The sequence below is a fragment of the Mytilus californianus genome, unplaced genomic scaffold (genome assembly GCF_021869535.1).
Source record: "Mytilus californianus isolate M0D057914Y unplaced genomic scaffold, xbMytCali1.0.p SCAF_14, whole genome shotgun sequence".
Classification (NCBI taxonomy): Eukaryota; Metazoa; Mollusca; class Bivalvia; order Mytilida; family Mytilidae; genus Mytilus; species Mytilus californianus.
In genome coordinates this window covers 18,958,662-18,986,435 of record NW_026262626.1, presented here as the reverse complement: position 1 = coordinate 18,986,435, position 27,774 = coordinate 18,958,662, and the positions used below count along the sequence as shown (strand labels likewise).

The 27,774-nt window shown below is 33.2% G+C and overlaps 1 protein-coding gene across 2 annotated transcripts in view; it reads right to left on the bottom strand.

The window, feature by feature from the left end:
• The window catches only part of LOC127724334 (baculoviral IAP repeat-containing protein 2-like), a 34,896-nt gene extending 19,365 nt beyond the window's left edge, over positions 1-15,531 (bottom strand). Inside the window, exons 1-2 of one of the 2 annotated variants that reach the window (XM_052231269.1) lie at positions 15,451-15,531; positions 6,186-6,633 (exon numbers count right to left, since the gene is read on the bottom strand). In XM_052231269.1, the coding sequence (XP_052087229.1) occupies positions 6,186-6,567 (382 nt within the window). In that variant the 5' untranslated portion in view covers positions 6,568-6,633; positions 15,451-15,531. Of the gene's footprint in view, positions 1-6,185; positions 6,634-15,362 lie in introns of both variants that reach the window. The other variant, XM_052231268.1, reaches the window with a different exon arrangement.
• Between the last annotated feature and the right edge of the window lie 12,243 nt (positions 15,532-27,774).

Sequence of the window (27,774 nt, the reverse complement as noted above, 5' to 3'; positions counted from 1 at the left end):
AACTTCGTAACATGAGGCATCCATATACAAAGTATGAAGCATCCAGACCTTCCACCTTCTAAAATATAAAGCTTTTAAGAAGTTAGCTAACGCCGCCGCCGCCGTAGCCGCCGCCGCCGCTGGATCACTATCCCTATGTCGAGCTTTCTGCGACAAAAGTCGCAGGCTCGACAAAAATCGAAAAATTAAAAATAAAACAAAAATAAAAATAAAAATAAAATAAAAAATATACAAATCAGCTCAGCTTTTGGCTTAGGAACCATCAGATTACCTTGAGTAACACCTCTCAGGGAGTATAAGGATTATTATCTTATTTCAGTTCAAACATTTGAACTAGATACATTGGTGCTTCCATACACACACATTTATATAGAAGTAAATATTTTTGGTATTTAATTCTATTTTTAACTGTCATCCACTCAAGTTCTTTAAATAAGGGGGCTGAAGGGGATAAAGGATCTGTATCTAAAATTCATTGTGCTGCCCTTTTTGGAATTTTAATTTCCTTGTTATCCCTTCATTTTTACATTCTCCCCAAATAATACAGCAGTAGTCAATTACGGGCAAAATATACCCCATTAAGCGCTAATATATCTAAAAATGTCTTAATTTTATTAGCACAAACTTGGTCAATTTGATTTCTCAAGCTTAGTTACATGTAGCTGTCAATTTTAACACCTAATAATTTTTCACATAAAGAAATTTGTAATAACTTTGAATTTATTATTAAGTTCGTTGACAAGTCTGAATTGATAGTTTCTGCTTTGTTCCAGTAACCAAACATTTTGTTTTATTTGTATTGATGAACATGTTATTCATTTTGCACCACTCTTCAACATGTTCAACTCTGTATAAATCTTCTTGAACACCATCATGTATATTTTCTATGTTTTCCCTGATTTATGAAGAGTGGTGTCATCAGCATACAGGTGGACCAAGTATAGAACCTTGGGGGACACCAAATTTTACACTTTGTTATTCAGAATAAACATTACAAATGTTTACCTGTTGTGTTCTGTTATTCAGGTACAAAAAAATGTATGACATGAAGAAACTAACAATTGCCTCACAAAATCCATAAATTTTAAGCTTTAAACAAAGAATGTCATGATCTACCAGATCAAAAGCTTTTTTGGAGTGTAATAAAATTGCTAGGTTTAAATTACCATGCATCATTCATTTCTTGCAACCATTTGTAAATGATAAAACAATGCAGTTTGACAAGAATGCTGTAGCCTGAAACCAGATTGTGTAGGATGTAAAAGTTTAAGTTTAGATAAGTATTTGTACATGTTATTCTGTTATTTGAAACATATGTGCCTTTCTATTAATTTTGATAAAGTTGGAAGAACAGTTATAGGTCTATAATTTGTTGCTTAACACTTGTCCCCATCCTTGTAGACTTGTGTTCCCTTATAATTAGCATTCTTCGGTAAAGAAGGATATATATACCAATATCTATATGCATTATTCTGTTAATAGCTATAAGAAGATGTGGTACATGTATGAGTGCCAATGAGACAACTCTCCATCTAAGTCAAAATTTATAAAAGTAAACCAATATAGGTCAAAGTACGGTCTTCAACACGGAGCCTTGGCTCACACCGAACAGCAAGTTATAAAGGGCCCCAAAAATTACTAGTGTAAAACCATTCAAACAGGAAAACCAACGGTCTAATCTATATAAAAAACGAGAAACGAGAAACACTTATGAACCACATCAACAAACGACAACTAATGAACATCAGATTCCTGACTTAGAACAGGTGCAAACAATTCATGCAATTGCAGTGGGTTTAAACGTTTTTATGGTACCAAACCTTCACCCTTATCTGAAACAATAGTGTAACATCACAACATAGAAAGAGACACTATAAAATATCAATTGAAATGGCTTAACTCAATCAAAAGACATATTATCACTAGTGAACATACATTGAACAAATAAATTTGATCTATGATACAATGCAAATACAAAATAAATAAATATATATATGTGAGAGGTGCGAATGCAATAAAAGGGGCACTTAATCTTAGGATTTTGGGTCCAATGTTATCCATACCAGATGATTTGTTTTGTTAACTCATTAAATAGCTCATTCATGATCACTGGTGGTATAGAAAAAATTTCATGTTTATGTAATTCATTTTTAACAAATTTACTAAGATTACTGAAATCTGCTTTATCTACAGGTGTATAACTTCCTCTCTCAGTTTTTCAGCACAGGAAGTGAAAAGATTATTAAAAGTACATGTATCTGCTACTGATTTTTTTACTTTTAGTTGCAATGTTATTTTCTGTGAATTACTCATATGGTGTATTTTAAACTTTTGGGTTCAGACTGTGAAGACATTTCCATAAAGTTTTATGGTCAGTGGAGTCCTTTACCATACTTTTGTAATAATTCTTTTTTGAGCTATCTACACAAATGTATAATTTGTTAAGTTTTATTTTTCCAACTCTATACTCACTCCATTAACCAACGTAACGTAAACTCGATTCAAACCTAAACTTGATATGTAACTCATCATAGTAGACACATATACTAACTAGAGGCTCTAAAGAGCCTGTGTCGCTCACCTTGGTCTATGTGCATATTAAACAAAGGACACAGATGGATTCATGACAAAATTGTGTTTTGGTGATGGTGATGTGTTTGTAGATCTTACTTTACTGAACATTCTTGCTGCTTACAATTATCTCTATCTATAATGAACTCAGCCCAGTAGTTACAGTGGAAAATATTTTGTAAAAATTTACAAAAATTTACAAAATTTATGAAAATTGTAAAAAATTGACTATAAACAGTCAAGGGTCTAACTTAAATAAGTTATTAGAGAAAAATAACATACATTTGTTATTGAGGGCTAAAAAATCAAAAATCTGTGATAACATATGTATGTTACATGTTTCAAAGGGGCATTAAACATCCTTTATTTTGTTAAATTGTGTACTAGTTCTATTGATATTATAATTATCTTTATGTATATTAAACTTTAGAAAGATATAACAGCCCATAGTTTGCCAATCATGCATAACACACCCATGTTATTACAGAAAAAATATGCCTGTAATAACTAAAGGGTGTTATTACAGCTTCTCTACATCTCTTCAAAGCCTTTTCTCCTACATATATCACAATGTATTTTAATTCATTGTAATAAATAATGATAAGAGCATGTAATGAGGTTCTGCCCAAGCTTCCTAGTCATTCCCAAGTGTCTCATGTAATAAATTAAATGCCTGTAATATCTAAGCCTTGTTATTACAGCTAAGTTATCACTCAAAAGCCTTGTCTCATTGATTTACCATGGTTGATCAAAAATGTATTAATTGAATTGGAAAATTAGTTTTCAAGGTTATGTATTTAGTTACTGAGCAAGTTTCAAGAATTCCCAAGTGCCCAATGAAAATAAAAATATTTATGGTACATGTTACTACAGATTAAGAGAAAGTATCCGTAATAACACATGTATGTTATTTCTCTCTAATAACTTATTCAAGTTACACCCTTGACTGAAAAAAAGGCAATAACTCCTTAAGGGCTCAATTGACAATTTTGGTCATGTTGACTTATTTGTAGATCTTACTTTGCTGAACATTATTGCTGTTTACAGTTTATCTCTATCTATAATAATATTCAAGATAATAACCAAAAGCTGCAAAATTTTCTTAAAATTACCAATTCAGGGGCAGCAACCCAACGTGTTGCCTGATTGGTCTGAAAATTTCAGGGCCGATAGATCTTGACCTAATGAACATTTTATCCCTGTCAGATTTGCTCTAAATGCTTTGGTTTCAGAGATATGAGCCAAAAACTGCATTTTACCCTATGAACTATTTTTTAGCCATGTCCGCCATCTTGGTTCGCGGGCGGGGTCATCGGACACATTTTTTAAACAAGATACCCAAATGATGATTGTGGACAAGTTTGGTTAAATTTGCCTTGTAGTTTCAGAGGAGAAGATTTTTGTTAAAGATTACAAAAATTTACAAAAAATGGTTAAAAATTGATTATACAGGGCAATAACTCCTTTAGGGGTCAACTGACCATTTTGGTCATGACAACTTATTTGTAGATCTTACTTTACTGAACATTCTTGCTGCTTACAATTATCTCTATCTATAATGAACTTGGCCCAGTAGTTACCAGTCAGGGGTGCTACTTAAACAAGTGATTTCATCATCACTTATTTCAGTGATTTGATAAATTCAGTTATCACCTATTTAAGTGATTTTAGTGTTTTCTTTGATCTTCAAATGCTAATTTCATTGATTTTCCATATTTTCACAATCTTTTCTATAATTTTCCTACATAAATCAATTATCCCTTTTTCTTTGTATATTAATTTCACCAGTGCGCTTGGGCAGTAAGTTAGTGCGCTAAAGCTTTTAAAAGTGCCCTTGGGAATTTTTCTGTAATCAAAAATTCATTAACTACTCTTACTATCAGACAAAGATCAACAGTATTAGGTAACCTGATTGGTTTTCTTTAGAGTTAGAATGATCTACTTCAAGGTTATGACCTGATCTACAAACTATTCCAGTTTTTGCATATTTTAAAAAAACTGTAAAAGTGTCAGGCTTATCAAGCAAAAGACAATTTCTGCATATACATAGTTGTTTTTTCAATGGAATTGTTGTCTTTTTACCAATAAAAAAATCAAGCTTGTGGAAAAAATATCAAGAAAATGTTATAAACACTTATTAAAGTGATTACATTTTAACTTCTAAAATTACTTGTTTCAGTGATTTTAAAAAGTCTGTGTGAAAATTTTTAATATTTCACATCCAAAATCACTCGAGGGAGTGATTCTGAAATCACTTGTTTAAGTAGTACCCCTGACTGGTTACAGTGGAAAATATTTTGTAAAAATTTACAAAAATTTACAAAATTTATGAAAATTGTAAACTAGAGGCTCTCAAGAGCCTGTGTCGCTCACCTGTATTTACTGATGCTTTGGAAATCATGTAAAATAAGGTTAATATCATAATTAATAGTATTACATTTGTAGATATTAGATATTATAATGATATCTAAGATAATTACAAAAAACTGCAAAATTTTTGTAAAATTACTAACTCAGGGGCAGCTACCCAACAACGGGTTGTTGGATTCGTCTGAAAATTTCAGGACAGATAAATCTAAATCTGATGAACATTTTTGCCACCTGTCAGATTTGTTCTAAATGCTTTAGTTTCAGAGATATAAACCAAAAACTGCATTTTACCCCTATGTTCTATTTCTAACCAAGTCGGCCATGATGGTTGGAAGGCGGGGTTATCGGACAAATTTTTTAAACTAGATACCCTAATAATGATTATGGCCAAGTATGGTTAAATTTGTCTCAGTAGTTTCAGAGGAGAAGATTTTTGTAAAAGATTACAAAAATTTACAAAAAATTGTTAAAAATTGACTATTAAGGGCAATAACTCCTAAAGGGGTAGACTAACAATTTTGGTCATGCAACTTATTTGTAGATCTTACTTTTCTGAACATTATTGCTGTTTACAGTTTATCTCTATCTATAATAATATTCAAGATAATAACCAAAAACTGCAAAATTTCCTTAAAATTACCAATTCAGGGGCAGCAACCCAACAACAGGTTGTCAGATTTGTCTGAAAATTTCAGGGCAGATAGATCTTGATTTTACCCTATGTCAGATTTACTCTAAATGCTTTGGTTTAAGAGATATAAGCCAAAATCTACATTTTACCCCTATGTTCTATTTTTAGCCATGGCGGCCATCTTGGTTGGTTGGCCGGGTCACCGGACACATTTTTTAAACTAGATACCCCAATGATGATTGTGGACAAGTTTGGTCAAATTTAGCCCAGTAGTTTCAGAGGAGAAGATTTTTGTAAAAGTTTACGGACGCAGGACGAAGGACGCAGGACGCCAAGTGATGAGAAAAGCTCACTTGGCCCTCTGGGCCAGGTGAGCTAAAAATCAGCTCAATTTGAGAAGTTGTTTAGAAAAAAAAATCTGTATAACTGTTTGTTGCCAAATGACAGAATGACAGAAAGGCGGAATGACAGAATGACGGAATAACATTAATTATGGAGTGACAGATCCATAAGGGTAAAACTATATGGCCCCAACAACTTTGTTGCGGGGTCATAAAAAAGACTTCCAACATTGCCCAAGTTATAGACATGAGAAACTAAACTAAAATTTTACCTAAGTAAAACAACCCTGCTTCTGCTAAATCATCAGGCTTTTGTCTCATTTGTGGTGGCCACCCAGTAAAACTTGCTTTTCTTGTAGATAAGTCTCTATAAGCTGCCATTTTGTATGGAGATTTCATCATCGGACACTGAGGAAAGTTTCTCTTATGTTCTGTTAAAATGTTATCATTTGGTTCCCAGTTGCTCAATATTCCAGCACAATATACACATTGAACACGATCACCATTACCCGGACCAAGAAAATAAAATCCTTGGTTCACAAGTTCATCAATAGACAAGAAATTTTTATCAGGAGGCCATCCATTTTGAAATGTTTCTCTCCGTAATTTTGAGTCGTTTCTAAGAGGTGCTAATCTATTCCGTGGATGATCCATGGCAGCCACGGATCACATCTATTTCCCTGGCATGATGTAGACCATTACATTATTCTTTATTTTAACCTAAATTTTAAAAATATATCATTTTTAGCAATTTATCAGATAATTTTCAGAAGAGGCTAGCTTGGCACTCTTACCATGCTTACCTGAAATTAGGATTTTCTACATGTTCTATTTTGAGTCAATGTATAATATAAATATATATCATGCTTTTTCAAAAATGATAATATAAAGATTTTTATTTCTCATGAAGCTTGTTCACACATGTACCATGTGTACAGTACATGCAGTATGTGTTGTGAAAAATAAGATTGTTTTCACATGCATGGAAATTATTTGTGGACTCCACTTCCTGTAAACTGCATAATCTTGTGTCTGCAAAAGATTTCATAACACAACTAGTTGAAGTAGTTCCTATCTCTTTTATTAACATGATTAATGTCTATCATGTCTATTGATGTTAAAATTTCTTAGAAAATCAAATCAAATCAATTATTTTATTTGATAAAGCACACATATTACAACTGCATGATATAATAAATATGAAATTGAGTAATCAAAGTGTACAACATGTACAACATACAATGACATATAAATACAACATGACACCATTTATCACAAATACATTTCGCCTGATTCTTGTCTCATCAGTATTATAATGATTGATACCAAATGATTGGAATTCCAAAGAAGTTAAAAGTTTTAGAGCAGATAACAAAGCAAATGTCAGAAACAGTAAATCCATAGCATTCTAAATTGAAACATACAATATCATGTATATGAGGTAAAAATTGTCTTTTTTGTGTGTGTTTTTTTCTATAAAAAAGACCATTTGTATTTCGGTCATTTCTATGTTCACTGCAATTAATCTGTTCCTTGTGGGCACTGTGATTAGCAAAATAAAAAGTTTGTACTGAAGCAAGACTCAGTCTTTGAATTTCAATATTTAAAAAAAATAAATCATGAGAATTAACTAAAATAAGGCAGTGGTTTGTGAGTGAAATAAGGTATCAGGAGAGAGTCAGGATTTTACAGTATTTACCGCCAGAGTTTCTGTAGTCTTAAGCAGCCCCAGACCCTTTGCCGCAAAGGCCATCTTGCTACGAGAGGTGAAAGACCAGCCTTGTGAGTCTAGTTCTATAACTTTTTCACTATCTCCTGGCACTAAAACTATCTATTGACATCACTGAGTATGTATTCAAACCCAGGGGAAAGGCTGGGGAGGGGGTACATGTATAAACTTCCTGTATATTACATTTAATTTGCTACACGAGGATGTGTCAACATTTTGGTATACTTTTCAGGGAAATTGAGGAAAAAAACAAAAGAAAGGTATTCATCGAAGTTTGCAATTGTTAATATTAGGTCATATTTATATATGAGTAAAATAATGTGTCTGTTATTGATGTGTCTTGTTAAACATGAAGGACACAGTACTTACTAGTACTAGTGCAATAATGAAGTGTAAAATTTTTTTTTTATATATATATCATAAAAAAATTAGAAGATGTGGATGATTGCCAATGAGACAACTCTCCACAAGAGACCAAATGACACAGAAATTAACAACTACAGGTCATCATACGGCCTTCAACAATGAGTGAAACCTATACCGCATAGTCAGATATAAAAGGCCCCGAAATGACAAATGTAAAACAATTCAAATGAGAAAACTAACGGCCTGATTCATGTACAAAATAAAGAACGAAAAACAAATATGATATACAGCAACAAACGACAACCACTGAATAACAGGCTCCTGACTTGGGACAGGCACATACAAAATGTGGCGGGGTTAAACATGTATAGATGTTTAACAAGAGTGCACACGCTGAAATGTCTCGCCTTCTTTACTAATCATTGATATTATGTTGATAGTCCTAAATATAAAGCTTTATTACAACTGTCACATAAACTTAACATTAACCAAGTAAACTAAACATTGACCAATGAACCATGAAAATGAGGTCAAGGTCAGATGAACCATGCTAGGCAGGCATGTACAGCTAACAAATCTTCCATACAACAAATATAGTTGACCTATTGCTTATAGTTTAAGAAAAACAGACGAAAACACAAAAACTTAACACTGAGCAATGAACCTTGAAAATGAGGTCAAGGTCAAATAAAACCTGCGTAACTGACATATAGATCATAAAATATTTCCATACACCAAATATAGTTGAACTATTGCATATAGTATTAGAAAAAAAGACCAAAACTCAAAAACTTAACTTTGACCACTGAACCATGAAAATGAGGTCAAGGTAAGATGACACCTGCCAGCTAGACATGTACACCTTACAATCATTCCATACACCAAATATAGCTGACCTATTGCATGCAGTATTAGAAAGAAAGACCAAAACTCAAAAACTTAACTTTGACCACTGAACCATGAAAATGAGGTCAAGGTCAGATGACACCTGCCAGCTAGACATGTACACCTTACAATCATTCCATACACCAAATATAGTAGACCTATTGCATACAGTATAAGAAAAACAGACCAAAACACAAAAACTTAACTATAACCACTGAACCATGAAAATGAGGTCAAGGTCAGATGACACCTGCCAGTTGGACATGTACACCTTACAGTCCTTCCATACACCGAATATACTAGACCTATTGCTTATAGTATCTGAGATATGGACTTGACCACGAAAACTTAACCTTGTTCACTGATCCATGAAATGAGGTCGAGGTCAAGTGAAAACTGTCTGACGGGCATGAGGACCTTGCAAGGTACGCACATACCAAATATAGTTATCCTATTACTTATAATAAGAGAGAATTTAACATTACAAAAAATCTGAACTTTTTTTTCAAGTAGTCACTGAACCATGGAAATGAGGTCAAGGACATTGGACATGTGACTGACGGAAACTTCGTAACATGAGGCATCCATATACAAAGTATGAAGCATCCAGGTCTTCCATCTTCTAAAATATAAAGCTTTTAAGAAGTTAGCTAACGCCGCCGCCGCCGCCGGATCGCTATCCCTATGTCGAGCTTTCTGCGACAAAAGTCGCAGGCTCGACAAAAACACAATCTTACATTCATCATTGTAGTGCTCACCCAATAGACTTAAATTTGTGCCTAATTTTAAAAGTATGATTTTTTTTATCCCCTTTCATAAAAATACCTGCCCTTTTGCCAAATGTTTGTGTGACATATAGCATGTACATGTATAGTAGGAAAGGTCATCACAAAGTTGTAAATTTATGTGTCAACCAACTTGAAATTTTGATAAAATACTTCAATAATAGAATGTTTAAAGTTGTTTTATCTTGGTCATGTTGGTATAATTTGTAAATTTATTGCATAATTTAAAAATATGTTTCATACTATTTATTTATAACATACATGTTGTAATGTACATGTGATGTATGACGAAATATTAAAGTGAACTCAAAAGGTGTATGTATGTATGTTACATTGACATCCTCACATGATCATGTAACATACATCATATATATATAGAGAGATTGTATGCATAATGTAGTGTTTACATTTACATGTACATTTATTGTCTGTACAAAAAGCTCCTGCATGAGAGTTTAAATTGTTTTAAATATAAAAGATAAGGAGGTGTGGTATGATTGCCAATGAGACAACTATCCACCAGAGTTCAAATGCCTACTTCAAATAAAGATAATATATATATACAATGTACTTTCTTCGTTACACTACTAAATTACTTTTCATCTCTATTTCTTTTGAGGGAATAATTCCTCATTTGAAGGTTTGTTCCAAATGGACAAAAATGGCTGTTTTTACACCTTAAAAAAAAACTCTAGAGTACAGACAAACATGTGGAGTTTTAAGATTTAATGCCTAGCATCCACTAGATATAAAAAAGTTAAATGCAATTTTTTTTTTTATGGAAATTTTCCTTTATCTCTGTCATCATGGTCATTGTCTGTAGACATAGTAGAAAATGAAAAAATAAACAAGATTGTTATGTTGTAGCAAAATGTCCTCCTCGCTGCATAAATGAGAAACTAAATCGTGTGACACAATGTGTCATTGTGGTACAAAAAATATATGATAGTAAAAAATTTGGTAAAAGTCACATAACGCCATAAAAATGGTCAAATCAAAATGACAGTATAATATCATGAATATATACAGTCAACTTCACATGATTCATTGTCTTATTATCACAATACTAAAAAAAGTCAAAGTCCCATAACTCCCTTCATAATGGACAGATCAGAATGACTGTGTAATATGGTCAACTACACACATGATACATGATGCCAACCAATCCTATCAAATATGAGAGGTTTCTGAAAAACAGTCTCAGAGGAGTTCACAAGGTGTTGTTGTTACAATACTTCAACAAATGGGAAAAAGTCCCACAACTTCTATGAAAATGCAGGTCAAATAATGGCTGTACTTAACTACACATGATAGCAAACAATTATAATAAGTATGAGAGCTTTCTGTCACATGGTGTTATTGTCACAATATCCAATACTGAGAGCGTTCTGTCACATGGTGTTATTATCACAATATTCAATATTGAGAGCTTTCTGTCACATGGTGTTATTGTCACAATATTCAATACTGAGAGCTTTCTGTCACATGGTGTTATTGTCACAATATTCAATATTGAGAGCTTTCTGTCACATGGTGTTATTGTCACAATATTAAATATTGAGAGCTTTCTGTCACATGGTGTTATTGTCACAATATTCAATATTGAGAGCTTTCTGTCACATGGTGTTATTGTCACAATATTCAATATTGAGAGCTTTCTGTCACATGGTGTTATTGTCACACTATTCAATACTGAGAGCTTTCTGTCACTGAGAGCTTTCTGTCACATGGTGTTATTGTCACAATATCCAATATTGAGAGCTTTCTGTCACATGGTGTTATTGTCACAATATCCAATATTGAGAGCTTTCTGTCACATGGTGTTATTGTCACAATATCCAATACTGAGAGCCTTCTGTCACATGGTGTTATTGTCACAATATTCAATACTGAGAGCGTTCTGTCACATGGTGTTATTGTCACAATATTCAATACTGAGAGCGTTCTGTCACATGGTGTTATTGTCACAATATTCCATATTGAGAGCTTTCTGTCACATGGTGTTATTGTCACAATATCCAATATTGAGAGCGTTCTGTCACATGGTGTTATTGTCACAATATCCAATACTGAGAGCGTTCTGTCACATGGTGTTATTATCACAATATTCAATATTGAGAGCTTTCTGTCACATGGTGTTATTGTCACAATATTCAATACTGAGAGCTTTCTGTCACATGGTGTTATTGTCACAATATTCAATATTGAGAGCTTTCTGTCACATGGTGTTATTGTCACAATATTAAATATTGAGAGCTTTCTGTCACATGGTGTTATTGTCACAATATTCAATATTGAGAGCTTTCTGTCACATGGTGTTATTGTCACAATATTCAATACTGAGAGCTTTCTGTCACTGAGAGCTTTCTGTCACATGGTGTTATTGTCACAATATCCAATATTGAGAGCTTTCTGTCACATGGTGTTATTGTCACAATATCCAATATTGAGAGCTTTCTGTCACATGGTGTTTTTGTCACAATATCCAATACTGAGAGCCTTCTGTCACATGGTGTTATTGTCACAATATTCAATACTGAGAGCGTTCTGTCACATGGTGTTATTGTCACAATATTCAATATTGAGAGCGTTCTGTCACATGGTGTTATTGTCACAATATTCAATATTGAGAGCTTTCTGTCACATGGTGTTATTGTCACAATATCCAATATTGAGAACGTTCTGTCACATGGCGTTATTGTCACAATATCCAATATTGAGAGCTTTCTGTCACATGGTGTTATTGTCACAATATCCAATATTGAGAGCTTTCTGTCACATGGTGTTATTGTCACAATATCCAATACTGAGAGCTTTCTGTCACATGGTGTTATTGTCACAATATCCAATACTGAGAGCTTTCTGTCACATGGTGTTATTGTCACAATATCCAATACTGAGAGCTTTCTGTCACATGGTGTTATTGTCACAATATTCAATATTGACAGCTTTCTGTCACATGGTGTTATTGTCACAATATTCAATACTGAGAGCTTTCTGTCACATGGTGGTATTGTCACAATATTCAATAAACTAGTCAAAGTCCCGTAAAAATATTCAGATCAAAATGACAGTACAATATGCTACACATGATGGCAAACATCAGTACAAAGTACATGTATGAGAGCTTTCTGTCAAATGGTACTAAGAGGAGTTGGTTTCACCAGGTGTTGTTACAATACTCCAAATAAATGGAGAATGTGTCCATGGGACACAGATGATGCCCCCTGCTTGCATATAATGCTATAAAGGGACATAAATGTACATGTAACTGGAGAACTGTAAAAGTGACTCCACCCAAAATCGAACTTGATCTGTGTTTTGTTGTATTGTAATAAGTATTGTGTATAAGTTTCATAACATTTGGTTCAGGCAAACTAAAAGAGAACAGAAACGAAAAATTCAGCATTTTTTCCATTTATAATTATAAAGGGGCATAACTCCAGAACAGTTAAAGTGACGCCACCCAAATTCAAATTTGATCTGAGATTTGTGGTAATAAGCATTGTGTATAAGTTTTATAACATTTGGTTGAGGCAATCTTAATTTAGAGAAAGGAAACCAATTTCGGGATGTACAGACAGGCAGCAAACAAGGGTAAACCTTAATGCCCCCTCGGCCACAGCAGGGGCATAAAAATAGTCAAAGTCCCATAACTCCAATAAAAATGCACTGAATAAAAATGAGTGTATAATATTGAAAACTACACATGATGACAAACAATCATACCAAGTAAGAGAGCTTTCTGTAAAAAGGTCTTAGGAGTTGTGGGGAAAACAAACAGCTGAATTATATTTGATACATGTACTGTCCATTTACATAAGTGTCAAAGAAAGTTTACATACGATTAAAACAAATTTATAAAAAAAGTCAATAAATTACAATTGAGCATATCATTAATATGATCAATTTTGATAAACATATATACTTATTGGTAAGTGAGGTATTAGAAAGCAGGCGAAAACCACTAAATTTGGAAATTATATACATTTGTAGTAAGCTTTTTGCTTTTCTTAAGCATGTTAAGCTAGATGCTGCGTTTGGCATTGTACAAAGCTGAATTCTGACGCACCTGTCCTACAACGTAAGTCAGGAACCTGTTGTTCAGTGGTTGTCGTTTGTTGGTGTGGTTCATAAATGCTTCTCGTTTTTTATATAGATTAGACCGTTGGTTTTCACTAGTCATTTTGGGGCCTTTTATAGCTTGCTGTTCGGTGTGAGCCAAGGTTCCGTGTTGAAAACCGTACTTTGACCTATAATTATTTACTTTTACACATTTTGACTTGGATGGAGAGTTGTCTCATTGGCACTCATACCACATCTTCTTATTTATATTGATACAAAATTAGACAAGAATCGCTATACAATAATATATATATATGTCATGTACATGTATGTAGAAGCTTGTGCTTTAAGCTGCTTGCTAGACGATATCAGCTTCTAGATATCATAACCAAGCCTAGAATTATTAAATACAAAATGTAACCTTCCGTTATATGAACTCATCCCACCTTCCAGTGTTCAATAAATATCTGTTTAGATTTTACATAATATAACTACTTATATAATTTGTCTTATCTATCTCAAAAACCCTGTACTTTATTCCGAATTTTAAGTGTAGATATAGACATTCTGCCTGATACATACCAATGTTCACAATCGTGAACGACAAATTCAATGCAACAAAGACAGCTACAAACTTTCTTTCTTTTGTCAAACAATTAACATGATTAAAGACTGGATCAAATTATCCTTTGACATAACTAAAAACACCACTAAAGAAACCTTCCAGAGTGCGCTCAGTTGCGGATCCATAAATTTTCATAAGGGGGGCCCACTAACTGCCTAAGAGGGGGCCAGCTTCAGTCATGCTTCAGTGATTCCCTAAGTAATCAACCAAATTTTTCCCACAAAAGGGGGGCCTGGGCCCCCTGCCCCCCCCCCCCCCCCCCCCCCAAATCCTAAATCCGCCTCTGGCGCTCACTCACAATGTGCTCCTTGAAACTTATCCAAACCTGAAGTGAACAGGCAATCATGTTTTTATCTTAAATTAAAAAAATACAAATAAAAAATTAAATATTAGAAAAATAAAATAAAAATGAATAACCTACATGTAATAACCTAGAAAAATTGTAAAAATTGATAATCATAATAAAAAAAATTTGACATTACAAAAATATCTATTATGGAAAACCAAGGATTTGTATAGTAACAAATCCTTGGGAAAACTAAAAATTTTGTTAATCTACGTTTAATAATACTTACACTTAATAAATTATAAATTTTGAAACATTTACCCAGGCATGTGCCGTAAAGTAAATATCAGATCAGTATGTTGATGGTTTTTTTCAAACTGAATAAGTAGAGAAGAAGAAGAAGAAAGGGAATCATTAAAAATACGGGTGATTTTAACAAGTCTTCAGGTTATAGGTGTACCTTTGGTGGAGAGTCATTACTAACTCAGATTACTGGAGGTGTGCCTAGACTGGCAAAAGATAGATAATACAGATATACATGTAGCTTGCATGTTCAAAACATTATATCTCAAATTGTCTTTTTCAGTATACGTCTAATGATATATTATATGTATGAAATGAGGTTTATTCCATCAATCTAATGGTTATTTTTGACCTATTTTACCTATGTCCGGGAGAAATTTTAAGGCCGCAATGATTGCGACGTACCTGTTTAACAGCGGTAAGTTGACTCAAAGCGATGTAAAAGCTACATATTCATATTTTTTTATATCGCTTTGCACGCTGTTAGTGTTACCTTGACTTCTTTCGCCAGCTACTTTTTCCAAGAACTTAAAACAAAAATTAATAACAGGAAATATAGTATTAGTACATAACATCAAGTTCATCCCGGAAAGGTACAGTATTTTTTTCGGTATTTCATAAGTTTGGTTCTCGACTGACTACACACCATAATAAGCGGATTCCAGTTTGTACAGAAAAAAAACCATCAACTGGTTGATGATTACTTTCTGGCGCATGCCTGGTTTAACAGTATTGTTAATAATTACAAATTTATTTTTCTAATTTTATATTAATATTTTATCATTTTTTCAATTTTTATATTTGTAAGTACTATTTTTCAATTTGTATTTTTATTTTTTTGGTATAAGATAAAGTTTACTAGTTTAGGTATTTCAAGGATTTGTATAGAATTACTATGAGGGTCCTTATGGAGTTTGCAGAATAGAGAATAGTGGACAAAATGTGCAGAATAAATTCCGTGACAAAAAAATATAAAGAATAGAGAATAATGAGAAAGGAGAAAAATTATCTTAAAAATTCAAGAATACAGAAACGAAAGACCCCATACTCAGAACCTGTACTATACAAATCCTTGGGTACTGTTTACTTATCTTTTTTTTTTTTTATATAAGAGTATATTTTATTATTTGAACAGTTCACCAAAACTAAATTTATTTTCTTAGAAAAAATCTGCAAGGAGTGAGGACAGCGGTAGGTAATTTCAAGAAAATCATAAAATATTATATCTAAAATTATGTAACATGTGTAAGGAGTAAATTTTATTTAGGGTCCTCTTCGCGGTCAGCACTTAAACAACTACAAAAAAGTTTGGTAAAGTAGAGGGATCGAAGATTTCAGCATCATGTTAGATTATTAAAAGATCTTCTTAGTACATCAAAACAATAATTAGCTTTATTTAATTTTTCGCAGAATATATGTTTATTGAAGGTTAGATCTTCATCTATGACCACGCCTATGTCTTCCTCTTCTTTGCGTCTGCTTAGGCCAAAAAATAATTATGTGTCAGTCCAATATTTCTAACTGTTTCAGGTTATTTTGCAATATATCATGTTTGTTCTCCATGTTCTCGTCTCATGTGATTTTCAATATTATAGTATATCACCAGAGAATAAGTAAGCATCCTTCATCTAATCCTTCTGTCCATTTTTTATGCAGCCAAATTTCAAAACCAATATCCAGCTGATCCAGAAAAAAATTATTGCTGGTTAAATTCAGGAAAGTTTTATTACATATTATTTTGAAACTTCTGTCAACCAAATCGGAAGAATCACTTAAAGCACGTTATTTATCCAAAACAGTCAAAGAGATTTATTCACTCTAAACATTACATTTTCCATTATTTCTTAATGCTTTCGATAAAGTAAAAGTCTTCAACACTACATGTATTAGAGGATAACAAATATTTTGTTTTTATATTCACCAGATCTTTCAATCTAAATCAATAAAAATAACAACATACATAATAAAAGAACATGCTCTTCTAAATACATAACTTGACAAAAATAGCATATAGCCGATGAAAATACTGGTACAACCAGAGACATTTTATCATATGTCTCTGGTACAACTGAAAGAACACAAAATAATACAATACTTTGGAATGATCGAAGCAACTGAGGGAATCCCTATAGGTACTAAACCTGTTCTTCTAGAAATTGTCACCACATATATACACCAATAACAGTACCAATGACGGTAAATTAGATTTGTTTGATTGAATGTTTGCTTGGCGTCAGCTGGAAAATACGTAATGCATGTTCATGGTGGTGTAGATGGGGGTTTACAGAATAGAGAATAATTGACAAAAAAATATGAAGAATAGAGAAAAGTGGACCAAAAATAAAGAATGGAAAATAATGAGGTGCTAAAATATAAAGAATAGAGAATAATGGGCAAAAAGTATAAAGAATAAAGAAAAATGGCCTAAAAAATTAAAGAATACAGAAATGAAGGACCCCATCCAGACCCTCGTCCATGATGAGTACAATTTTTACAGTATACCAATTAGGGTAACGTTGGTCTGCACAAACATATATTCGATGTGCGGTACGCATTTATTCAAACAATAACAAGATACTGAAAAATGTTCGAAGCACTATTTAAACTCCCTGTTCTGGAAATTGTCACCTCCTTCATGTACAAAAATATCAGCGACTGAACATTTAAATATTGATGAATTGAATATTGCGTAGCGTCCATAACAATAGACAGCAATTTGAAATACAGGATATGACGGGCAGAGATACACATTTTGCCTGTAAGGGTCATAAACGGACCCTTCCAAATTTTATCAAGGATTTTGAACGAACAAAGGACTTGACCTTGTCCAACAAGTAGTTTCATATTTGAAATCCCAATTTAGATCGACAATAAACTATTGCTGTGTTTTTATACATCCATCACGACGAAAAGACGGACTATCTCAACAAGGATCATACTGTCGAAAGAAAAAAGGGATGGTAAATCAGATTATCGAACTTTCCTGAGAATACATCACCCTGCTAAGTTGTTCTGAAATTTTCATATAACGGCTTGGAGACCTCATCAGAATTTGTCAGCGACTACACAATGTATGAGGATGAGTTACCAGCGACATCAGAATATAACCTTATCGACCTTAATAACGTTAGGAAAACCAAGACTCACGCACTCGGCAAGAGCAAAACTGTCAAAAAGAAGGATTTACTCCATATTAAATAGCACCATTAACATATTATCGGGTTTTCTGCGCAAAAAAGATCTACGTTGTGGTTGGATGATAACGGTATCAATGGGCAGGAATCCCGATAATCTATACCCACATTTTATGCCGTAAGCACACGGGCTCGTATTATAGATGTTTTTGGGGCGGAAATATATGCCTGTCGACTGGTATGCGTTCTACATTGTGTTTATAGCGGACGCTATGAGATAGAAACGTTTTTGGCCATATTTTAAAGTGAGAGATTTTACCTTTAATCCCAAAGAACACAAGATTTAGCAACATTACAATTATTTAGGGTTTAACACACGGAAGTTAGTTCGAGGTAATACTGTTTTCTTTTGGTTTGTTTGGGTTTAAAAGAAAGGCGAAGGATACCAAAAGGACATTCAAACCCGCAAGTCGAAAATAAACTGACAACGCCATGGCTAAAAAGAAAAAAAGACAAATAAACAACAGTACACACAACACAACATAGAAAACTAAAGACTGAACAAAACGAACCCCACCAAAAATTGGGGGTTATCTCAGGTGCTCTAGGAGGGTATGCAGATCCTGCTCCACATGTGGCACCCGTCGTGTTGCTCATGTTAGTACACACCCGGTGATAAGTCTTATTCGGTAGTTCACATTCGGGGAAAAGAGGACGGGATTGTAGTTACGACAATTGGAACATATCCGTTGTCATCTGTGAAATTTAACGCTACGTTGAAAGACTTTTCTAATTATCATGGCGCCCAGTTTCGACAGAAAGCTAGATAGAACCACAAACCTTTGGTATGAAATACTAGCAATCCTTGCCAATTTAGATTGGAGTCTAATGTCTCGCCACTAGCGGGTTTCGAAATTACAACCTCAGAGTTGACAGGCTAGTAATATCTGTAGATGAATTTCTTAAATCATCACGGCCATCGAGACACCTCTTTCGACGTGTTTATATCCTATTTACAGTACTCAAGTTAGATACATTTTGCCTCATGTGTCTCTATCATATCAATATCTTTTTATTGATAGCTATGAACATTTTATGAAATATACTAGGATATTAAATGTAACTGTTCTGAAATACTGGATTATTTTTTAACACGGTATCTTCTGCGATTAAACAATCAGTTATGTACCAAGGCATCGACAATTCGTCTCCTTGGGGGAAGAAGGTGTATGTTATTGAAAAAAACTGGTTTGTAATAGATTAATGTTGTAAAAAAAATTCCCCGAGACTCACCCCTGCCCTCCGCTTACACACACATAACCAAGGTTGAATGTTTGTTGCCTTAATGCTTAATGAACTAGTGGTGTCATGGACTATCTATTGTAATTTTGTTCTTTGGTTTCAGCTTCTGTATGTATTCTATATATAATTGAGGGGCCTGATGGGGGGGGGGGGGGGGGGTCTCATCACGATTCACAAGTTGATTTTTTTGTCAATCACGATTCACAGAAAATAAATTTCCATGATCACGGATCACGAAAATATAAAAAAAAACTAAATCTGTAGAAAAACGGATCACGATAGCAAAAATGCGCCGATCACGAAGAACGAAAATAACCCATCAGGCCCCTCATAATTTCAATGAACTTGAATTTTTACAACCAACAGTCTTGACTAAATAAGGCAACCTTTAATATCTGTTCAGCGTCTATAGCGTGTTTGTTCTTTGCTTCTTTTCTAAAATCTATAGATATGTTTCGTCTGAAAGGATCTGGCTTATTTCAAGATTTATTCTATTTACATCTTTATTTTTGCTATACCTAAGTGATTTTAGTAAGTTTTTTTAATCTGTGGAGTGCAATCTTCAAACAAATGATGAAACTATATTGCCGACAATAACATTAAAAATGTAACTCACTTTTCCTCTGTGAGTTATTTCATCTCTGAGTATATCTATCAAATAAACTTGTTTTCATAGAGAGTGTTTGATCTGTCTGATCAAATCTGTTTTCATTTTAAATTCCGAAACAGTTTTTATTTAATAATGATTAAGTGTAAATTCAAGGTTGGTGATAACATATTTAGAGCATATATTATCAAAGTATTCACATAGACATGATAGAGACAAAATAGCTTTCTGCGGTAGATATAGAGATGATGGATTCATCTTATTTGATGGTAACAAAAACGAACTCCAAGAACTTTTCATAACGGCAAACAAGGCACACAAATACCTAAAATTCACCTACGAAATGTCGTCGGAGAGAATTATATTTTTAGATACTGAAGTATATAAAGGCAAAAGATTTTTGGACCCTGGAATCCTAGACTTTAAGACTTTCAGAAAACCAACAGAAACTTTTCAATACTTAGATAGAAATAGTTGTCATTCTAAAAGCGTATTCAAAGGCTTCATTAAAGGAGCGATTATCCGTAATATAAGAAACACAAACGATATCTATGAACGTACCAAGATCATTAATTCATTTAGAGAAAAATTATTCCAAAGAAATTATAAGAAAACAGAAATCGATGAAGCGATTATATCTACCTCAAACTTAGAACGAAATGATGATATACTGACTAACACTGTAAAACCAGATGTTAAAACGATCATCTTTATCACTAAATATAACCCAGCAGTGAAACAGTTAAAAAGATCAATTATAAAACATTGGGATTTGATAGAAAATGACCCTGAACTCCCAATCATTTTAAGAAAGAAACCAGTTATAGCGTATAAAAGACAAAAAAGAAAAGTTAACAAGGCGTGATAAATCATGAAGATGTATCTAAAATATAAGAAATACGAGTAATAATTAAGCACATTCAAAACAATAAGAGATAAACAAACTTGTAAACATACATAATATAAATGAAATAGATGAAGCCTGAAACGAGGCAAAGAGTTCACAATTGGTTAGAAAAGAAAAAAGGCGTGTTACTAAATTCCATCAAACAGTGAAGCAATTGGAACGATCTATCAGAAAACATTGATATCTGACTGTTGAAAACAACCAATGAGAATCATGTTAAAAGAAAATAATAGAATAGCTTGTAAATGTTCAAGGCAATCGAGCTGGAAGTTATAAACCTTAATCAAATAAAAATAAATATACTTGTTATAAGATCATTGATTGTAGCTGAATAATATTTTGCAACGTACTGGTCCATAATCTATTACAATCTGTGAAACGTGGAGGCCGCTGAAGATCCTCGCCACGTAAAAAATAAGAGGTGAAACACCAGAAAATATCCCGTAATCATATAAAACATCAAAATAAATAAAAACAGTGTCAACAATATATAATCTATGTTTAATTTAAGAGAATTATCAATGCATATGAGCATATAAGTATGGAAAGCAAAACAAATACTTTATAAATTGCCAGTGCATATGAGCATTTAAATGTCGAAAATAGATCAATACTTTCTGCTTAGGTGGATTTGGATGGCTTTTAAATAAACCAAAGATCATCCACACAATGTAGTGTACTAGTACCTCACTTTCCAGATTTATGGACAAACCGACAGGCAGGACGGAACACACTTGGTTAATCATATATACATCCCACCCCACCACCTAAAACTTCATTTGTGAGGGGTATTCAAACCTTCACTGTTTTATATACATACCATATCTAGTAACTTAATTATCCTGTGTTTCACTTTAAATTTGTCTCGTTTTATATTAATGTATAAGTGAAATTGTCGGGCAATCTATGACAGATTTGTTAGATTTCTTTACCAGCTATTCATATTAAATTGTTCATATTGCCTCGCATCTGTGCGTCTTCTATGGTACAATTGTGACGATATTGACTTTAGCAAAGAATTCTGCTCAAACCGATGCTAGGGGCTGTCTTCCAACTTTCATTGAGACGAAAATGATTTCTCTGTGTTGAGGATCTCACTGTAATTTTCAAGATGAAGAACAGCAATAACGACGCTGTTTCTTTGCTGCAAATTTATTATGTACATGTTTTGATTTTGTGTCAGGCAAACTTAAGTCAGAAAACGGAAACGAAAATTTCAGTATTTTTTTTCAATTTGTTAAGGAGCATAACTCTAGAATGGTATAAATGACGCCACCAAAATTCAAATGTGATCTGTATTTTGTTGTAATAGGGATTGTGTATAAGTTTCATAACATTTTGTTGAGGCAAACTTAAGATAAAAGAACGGAAACTAATTTCGGGACGTACGGACGTACACACATACAAAGGTAAAACTTAATGCCCCCTTCACTATAAGTCATATTTCATTGAGTAACCCGATGTTTTCATCACTTAATAACGATATCCTATTCCTTTTTATTATAAAGTTCCGGAAAAAATGTCCCTAACCGATATTAACCAGAGTTTAAATAAAGAGAAGGAATTCCGATCTAAATATAGAAAATTAATGACCTGGCTACCGAAGTTGTTATTTAGTCGCTTCCGTGATCCTTGCGTCAGTTGCGAGCAATGTTAAAGAAACATTGTCGCACATATGAAAATTAACAAGTTTATACTGATCGCCATAATGATAATGGATTTATATCAATGAAAGACGTCCCTTCAATTGTTAAATGTTCTAGACAAATGGTTAGAAACATTTGTAAATTGAAAATATAGCAACATTAGTTAAAAATCATGGATCTAACAGTTGGATAAGCATATTTCGTTTCTCATTTCCACGGAGTTCATTAGGCCCTGAACCTTAAGTCATGGTTCGTTAATTTTTAGTGTTTTGCATGTTTACATGTTATTCCATTATGATTTTAACATTTCCATTATACTTTCAAATTGCTCAACGGCGATATAGATCTCTGTGTCAATTGTTTATTTGAAATTTGAAATAGTAATATGTTTCACCTGTATGATATACTTGATCAATTTTCGGATATGGACCAGTGTTTTATAAGTTATTTGCAAATTACCTCAGCGTTCTACCAATTAAAAAGTTCATGGCTGAAGAAATAGCAAGATGAACCAAAGTGATGCCATCCTAATGGGCATTCAGTGCTTCCTTTATCTGAAAGTATATTTTCAACTCAATGTCTTATCACTCTACAGTAAACATAATTACAAACATGTAAGGAATAGTAGGTAATAGATAACCAGTTATTTGGATTTGTTTAGACATTATATTTTAGATAATTGTAATTAAAATAAATTGTGGGTTTTAAGAATCAAGCTTATCCTTGAATTAAGCATTTTAATGTTTGTGTTACTACATGTATCTATGTATCTAAAGATATACCTACATAATTGAGAATGCTCTATTTAATTCGTTTATTTGTTGTATGCAATATAATAAGTTAAGAAGAAAACTTCATAAATTGTTTGAACTTAACACATATTTGTGTTATAAAATCAATCAAAAACAGTTATTTATTGGCTCACTATCTTTATTTGTGTACAGATATAATATACTTTAACATTGAGTTGTATGACTTGGAACATTTCCTTCACTTATGTTTCCAACCTTCGCTATACAAAGCAATCACTGAATAACGAAAGTCATATAGTCTAAAGTTCAGGTATTGGTAACCTTTATCCCAAATTGTAATGGTAGTGTTCAACTATTTTCAAACATCAAACAATTTCAAGTTTACCTGAATTGCGATTTTCAAGACATTTACAGTTCCCTTCCCTCCGCCATGTGTTTATAGAATTCGCATTAAGTAATCTTAATCCCTTTCAGTGCAACTTCTTTTGATTTTGTTATTACACCTTAGGTATCTTCTCCCTACTTTCAGATATCTATATTCATAAACAACGTATTTTGAAAGATTTATATTTCATGAATTGGTCATAGATAGATATAAAAAGATGTGGTCTACATTTTGTGATTTTAAACTTTGTTCAAAATTAACACCCGTCTTAGATTTCAGATTTGTATCAGACTCACTAGTTTTACAACCATTCCCTCACAAAAGGGTTGTATTTAAAGAAAGCGTAATCGAATTAAAATAAAATCATAAAAAAATCCAAATATTATTACTATTAAAACTGAGACTGGAAATTGGGAATGTGTCAAGGAGAGATAACAAAATTAAACTAATCAAAGAGTAAAAAACAGCCGAAGGCCACTATTCCTCCTTAACATTAAGATGTACTAGTTCAATGAAAAGAAACGTGACACCAAACTCCAAAACATATGAATTAACTTAAATAAAAAAAAAAAAAAAAAAAAATTACAAGACTAACAAAGGTCACACAAAAATGAACATTCATACCAGGAAAAGTCAGTAAAAACAGCAGATTCAATACCGAAAACGAGTTCAGATACGTGATTCCCATAATATCTAAATTCTTATCTGTACTACCGTTAATTTCAAAGTGATTCAAATGCCTTATCAAAATTATAATCATTAACTGGTATTGACCATTTGGCCAACCAGTAAACGATAGTCTGGACGTCCAGTGCGTGAAATAGTGTCATATTCAATTACCTAAACAAGGTGTCTCGGTGGCCGAGTGGTCTAAGTAGTAACTAGTAACTACTGTAATCACTAGCCAGTTTTCCTATCGAAAGTCGGTGGTTTCCTCAGGGCACTCCGGCTTCCTCCGCCAACAAAATATGGCCACCACGAAATAGCCCGAAAGCGGTGCTTAAAAGTGGCGTTAAAACACCAAAAATCAAAATCAAATCAATAACTTGTACACACACATTTGAATATGACATTATCTTTTAAGGGATTTAGACCCTAAATTTCTTAAATAGAAATCTCAAATCTTCAAAATGACCAATGATCAACATTGCTATCCCCGTGCTCAATGTAGCAGCAGTGTATTGTGTTCCTGGTCGTAGTACGTACGTTCCCATGGACGTCTGTTTGTAGTGTACTTGATAAAATCCTAAAACAGGAATCATAGAAATAAGAAAATTTCACTACGTTAACACCATGTAGATTGTGTCGTACTTTTCGGAAACACTTTTTTTTCTTATAAATAAAGAGAGACTTATTCAAAAACGAATTTCGTGACTTTAGTCAATCTGTTTAAACTTTATTAAAATAAGAAGATATATGATTGGTTTGATTGTCAATGGGACAATCATCTATCTAACAGAGATAAATGGACGATGATTTTAACAACTGAAGGATGCCATACGGGCTTCAAAAATGAGCTTTGTTGTAGTGATTAAGATCATAATAACACAACGTTGACTGCTGAACCCCTGTTTTTTACATTTTTACTTATTGCGTCTGTATGTTTTGTCCACACATCGTTGTCAATATAATGGAATTTTATACGATTGACATACAAGTGAGGGGTTTATCAAGCTATAAAACCAGGTTTGATCAACCATTTTCTACATAAGAAAATGCCTGTACCAAATCAGGAATATGACAGTTGTTGTCAATTCGTTTGATGTGTTTGAGTTATGATTTTGCCATTTGATTAGGGACTTTCCGGTTTAAATTTTACTCGGAGTTCAGTATTTTTGTGATTTAACTTTTTACAGATACCGTTACAATTCAAAAGAGGAAATCAACGGCCTGCATGATTCATCTTGTCAGAATATAATTCAGAAACTTGAAAACTGAACAAAACTCTCACACAGCATTTGTATCCATGTTTTTTTCTTTTTGTTTCCATTTTAAAAAACAATACGAATCATTAGTGCAAAATTAAAGCCAAGAAGACCATGAATATTGATAATAAAAACTAAACTGAGGCGAAAGAATAAGTAACCATTTGCTGATCCGATGAAATATATTCATAAGGGACTGAAAAAAACAAAAGATTTTAAAGCATCTTGTCATACTACATGTTTTAAAAGAGGTAATAGTAAATAAAATTGAGAATGGAAATGGGGAATGTGTCAAAGAGACAACAACCCGACCATAGAACAGACAACATCAGAAGGTCACCAACAGGTCTTCAATGCAGCGAGAAATTCCCGCACCCGGAGGCGTCCTTCAGCTGGCCCCTAAACAAATATATATACTAGTTCAGTGATAATGAACGCCATACTAAACTCCAAATTGTACACAAGAAACTAAAATTAAAAATAATACAAGACTGACAAAGGCTAGAGGCTCCTGACTTGGGACAGGCGCAAAAATGCGGCGGGGTTAAACATGTTTATGAGATCTCAACCCTCCCCCTATACCTCTAGCCAATGTAGAAAAGTAAACGCATAACAATACGCACATTGAAATTCAGTTCAAAAGAAGTCCGAGTCTGATGTCAGAAGATGTAACCAAAGAAAATAAACAAAATGACAATAATACATAAATAACAACAGACTACTAGCAGTTAACTGACATGCCAGCTCCAGACTTCAATTAAACTGATTGAAAGATTATGTCTTCATCATATGAATATCAGGCACAATCCTTCCCGTTAGGGGTTTAGTATCATACCATCATAACATATATGAGAAAAACATAACCCGTGTCATGCCAACAACTGGTTTTTAAATAAATGTGTTTAGTGCCGATGCAAAGACCCTATAAGTGAATCAATATTAACGCCAAAATATGCAATCTTTAATGACCTGACAACAGTATCGTAACTATATCCCTTCTTAATAAGTCTATTTAAAGGTCTTGTTAGCTTCAGAGGTGAATACTGACATTTTTGTGCTTTATAAAGAATATTTCCATAAAAAATTGGATGTGAAATACCTGAACGTATAAGAAGTCTGCATGTTGAGCTATATTTACGAATGATGTCCTTATACCGATGATAAAATTTAGTAAATGTTTTGACTAGTTTGTGATATCGAAAACCCTGGTGTAATAATTTTTCAGTAATACATAAATTTCTCTCGTTAAAATCTAAAACATTGTTACATACACGAGCGAATCGTACAAGTTGAGATATATAAACACCGTAAGATGGTGACAAGGGAACGTCACCATCTAAAAATGGATAATTAACGATAGGAAATGAAAAATCATCTCTTTTATCAGATATTTTAGTATTAAGCTTTCCGTTAATGATATAGATATCAAGATCGAGGAAAGTTTACCTATGTTCCAAACTTTTGAATCAATTTTGAATACTGTAAACCAACTTCTTTTCGCAAGCAATTTATGTTTTCGAATTTTACGATTAGAAATACACCGCCATAAAAATCGTCGCGAACATGTTAAATGTCGATCTTCTCTTATATTAATACATCAATGAAATTAGAACACGGCGAAAATTAATCGCCGAGAAGTCGAATAGAAACGCCTAATGCGAAATAACGTATCCGCTAAAATAAATTGGTTTACAGTATACAAATTTAAAAGATTAGCACCTGATGGAATCTAATAAACTCCAAACCATCCAAGACCGCTTGCAAACATTATTTTCACCATATGGAGTAGAAGTATTTAAAATATTTACTGCACAAGTGTCACATTTCGCGCGGAATCTTCTTGCCCTTCCGGTGCACCTGAGATAACCCCAAATATTTGGTGGGGTTCGTGTTGCTCAGTCTTTGGTTTTTTATGTAGTGTTTTGTGTACAATTGTTTGTCTTGAGGTCTTGTGTTTAAGCCATGGCATTGTCAGTTAAATTTCGACTTATGAATTTGAATGTCCTATCTTTTACGGACCAGACAACTGTTTTGCGTCATTTAAGTCTAAGACCGCCAAAACATGTCTTTTGTGTGACACAGACCCATCATCTTAATTTTTTTTTTACCATTCAGCCAAATAAGAATAAACACATTTTATTCAAAGATATCAGAATTTA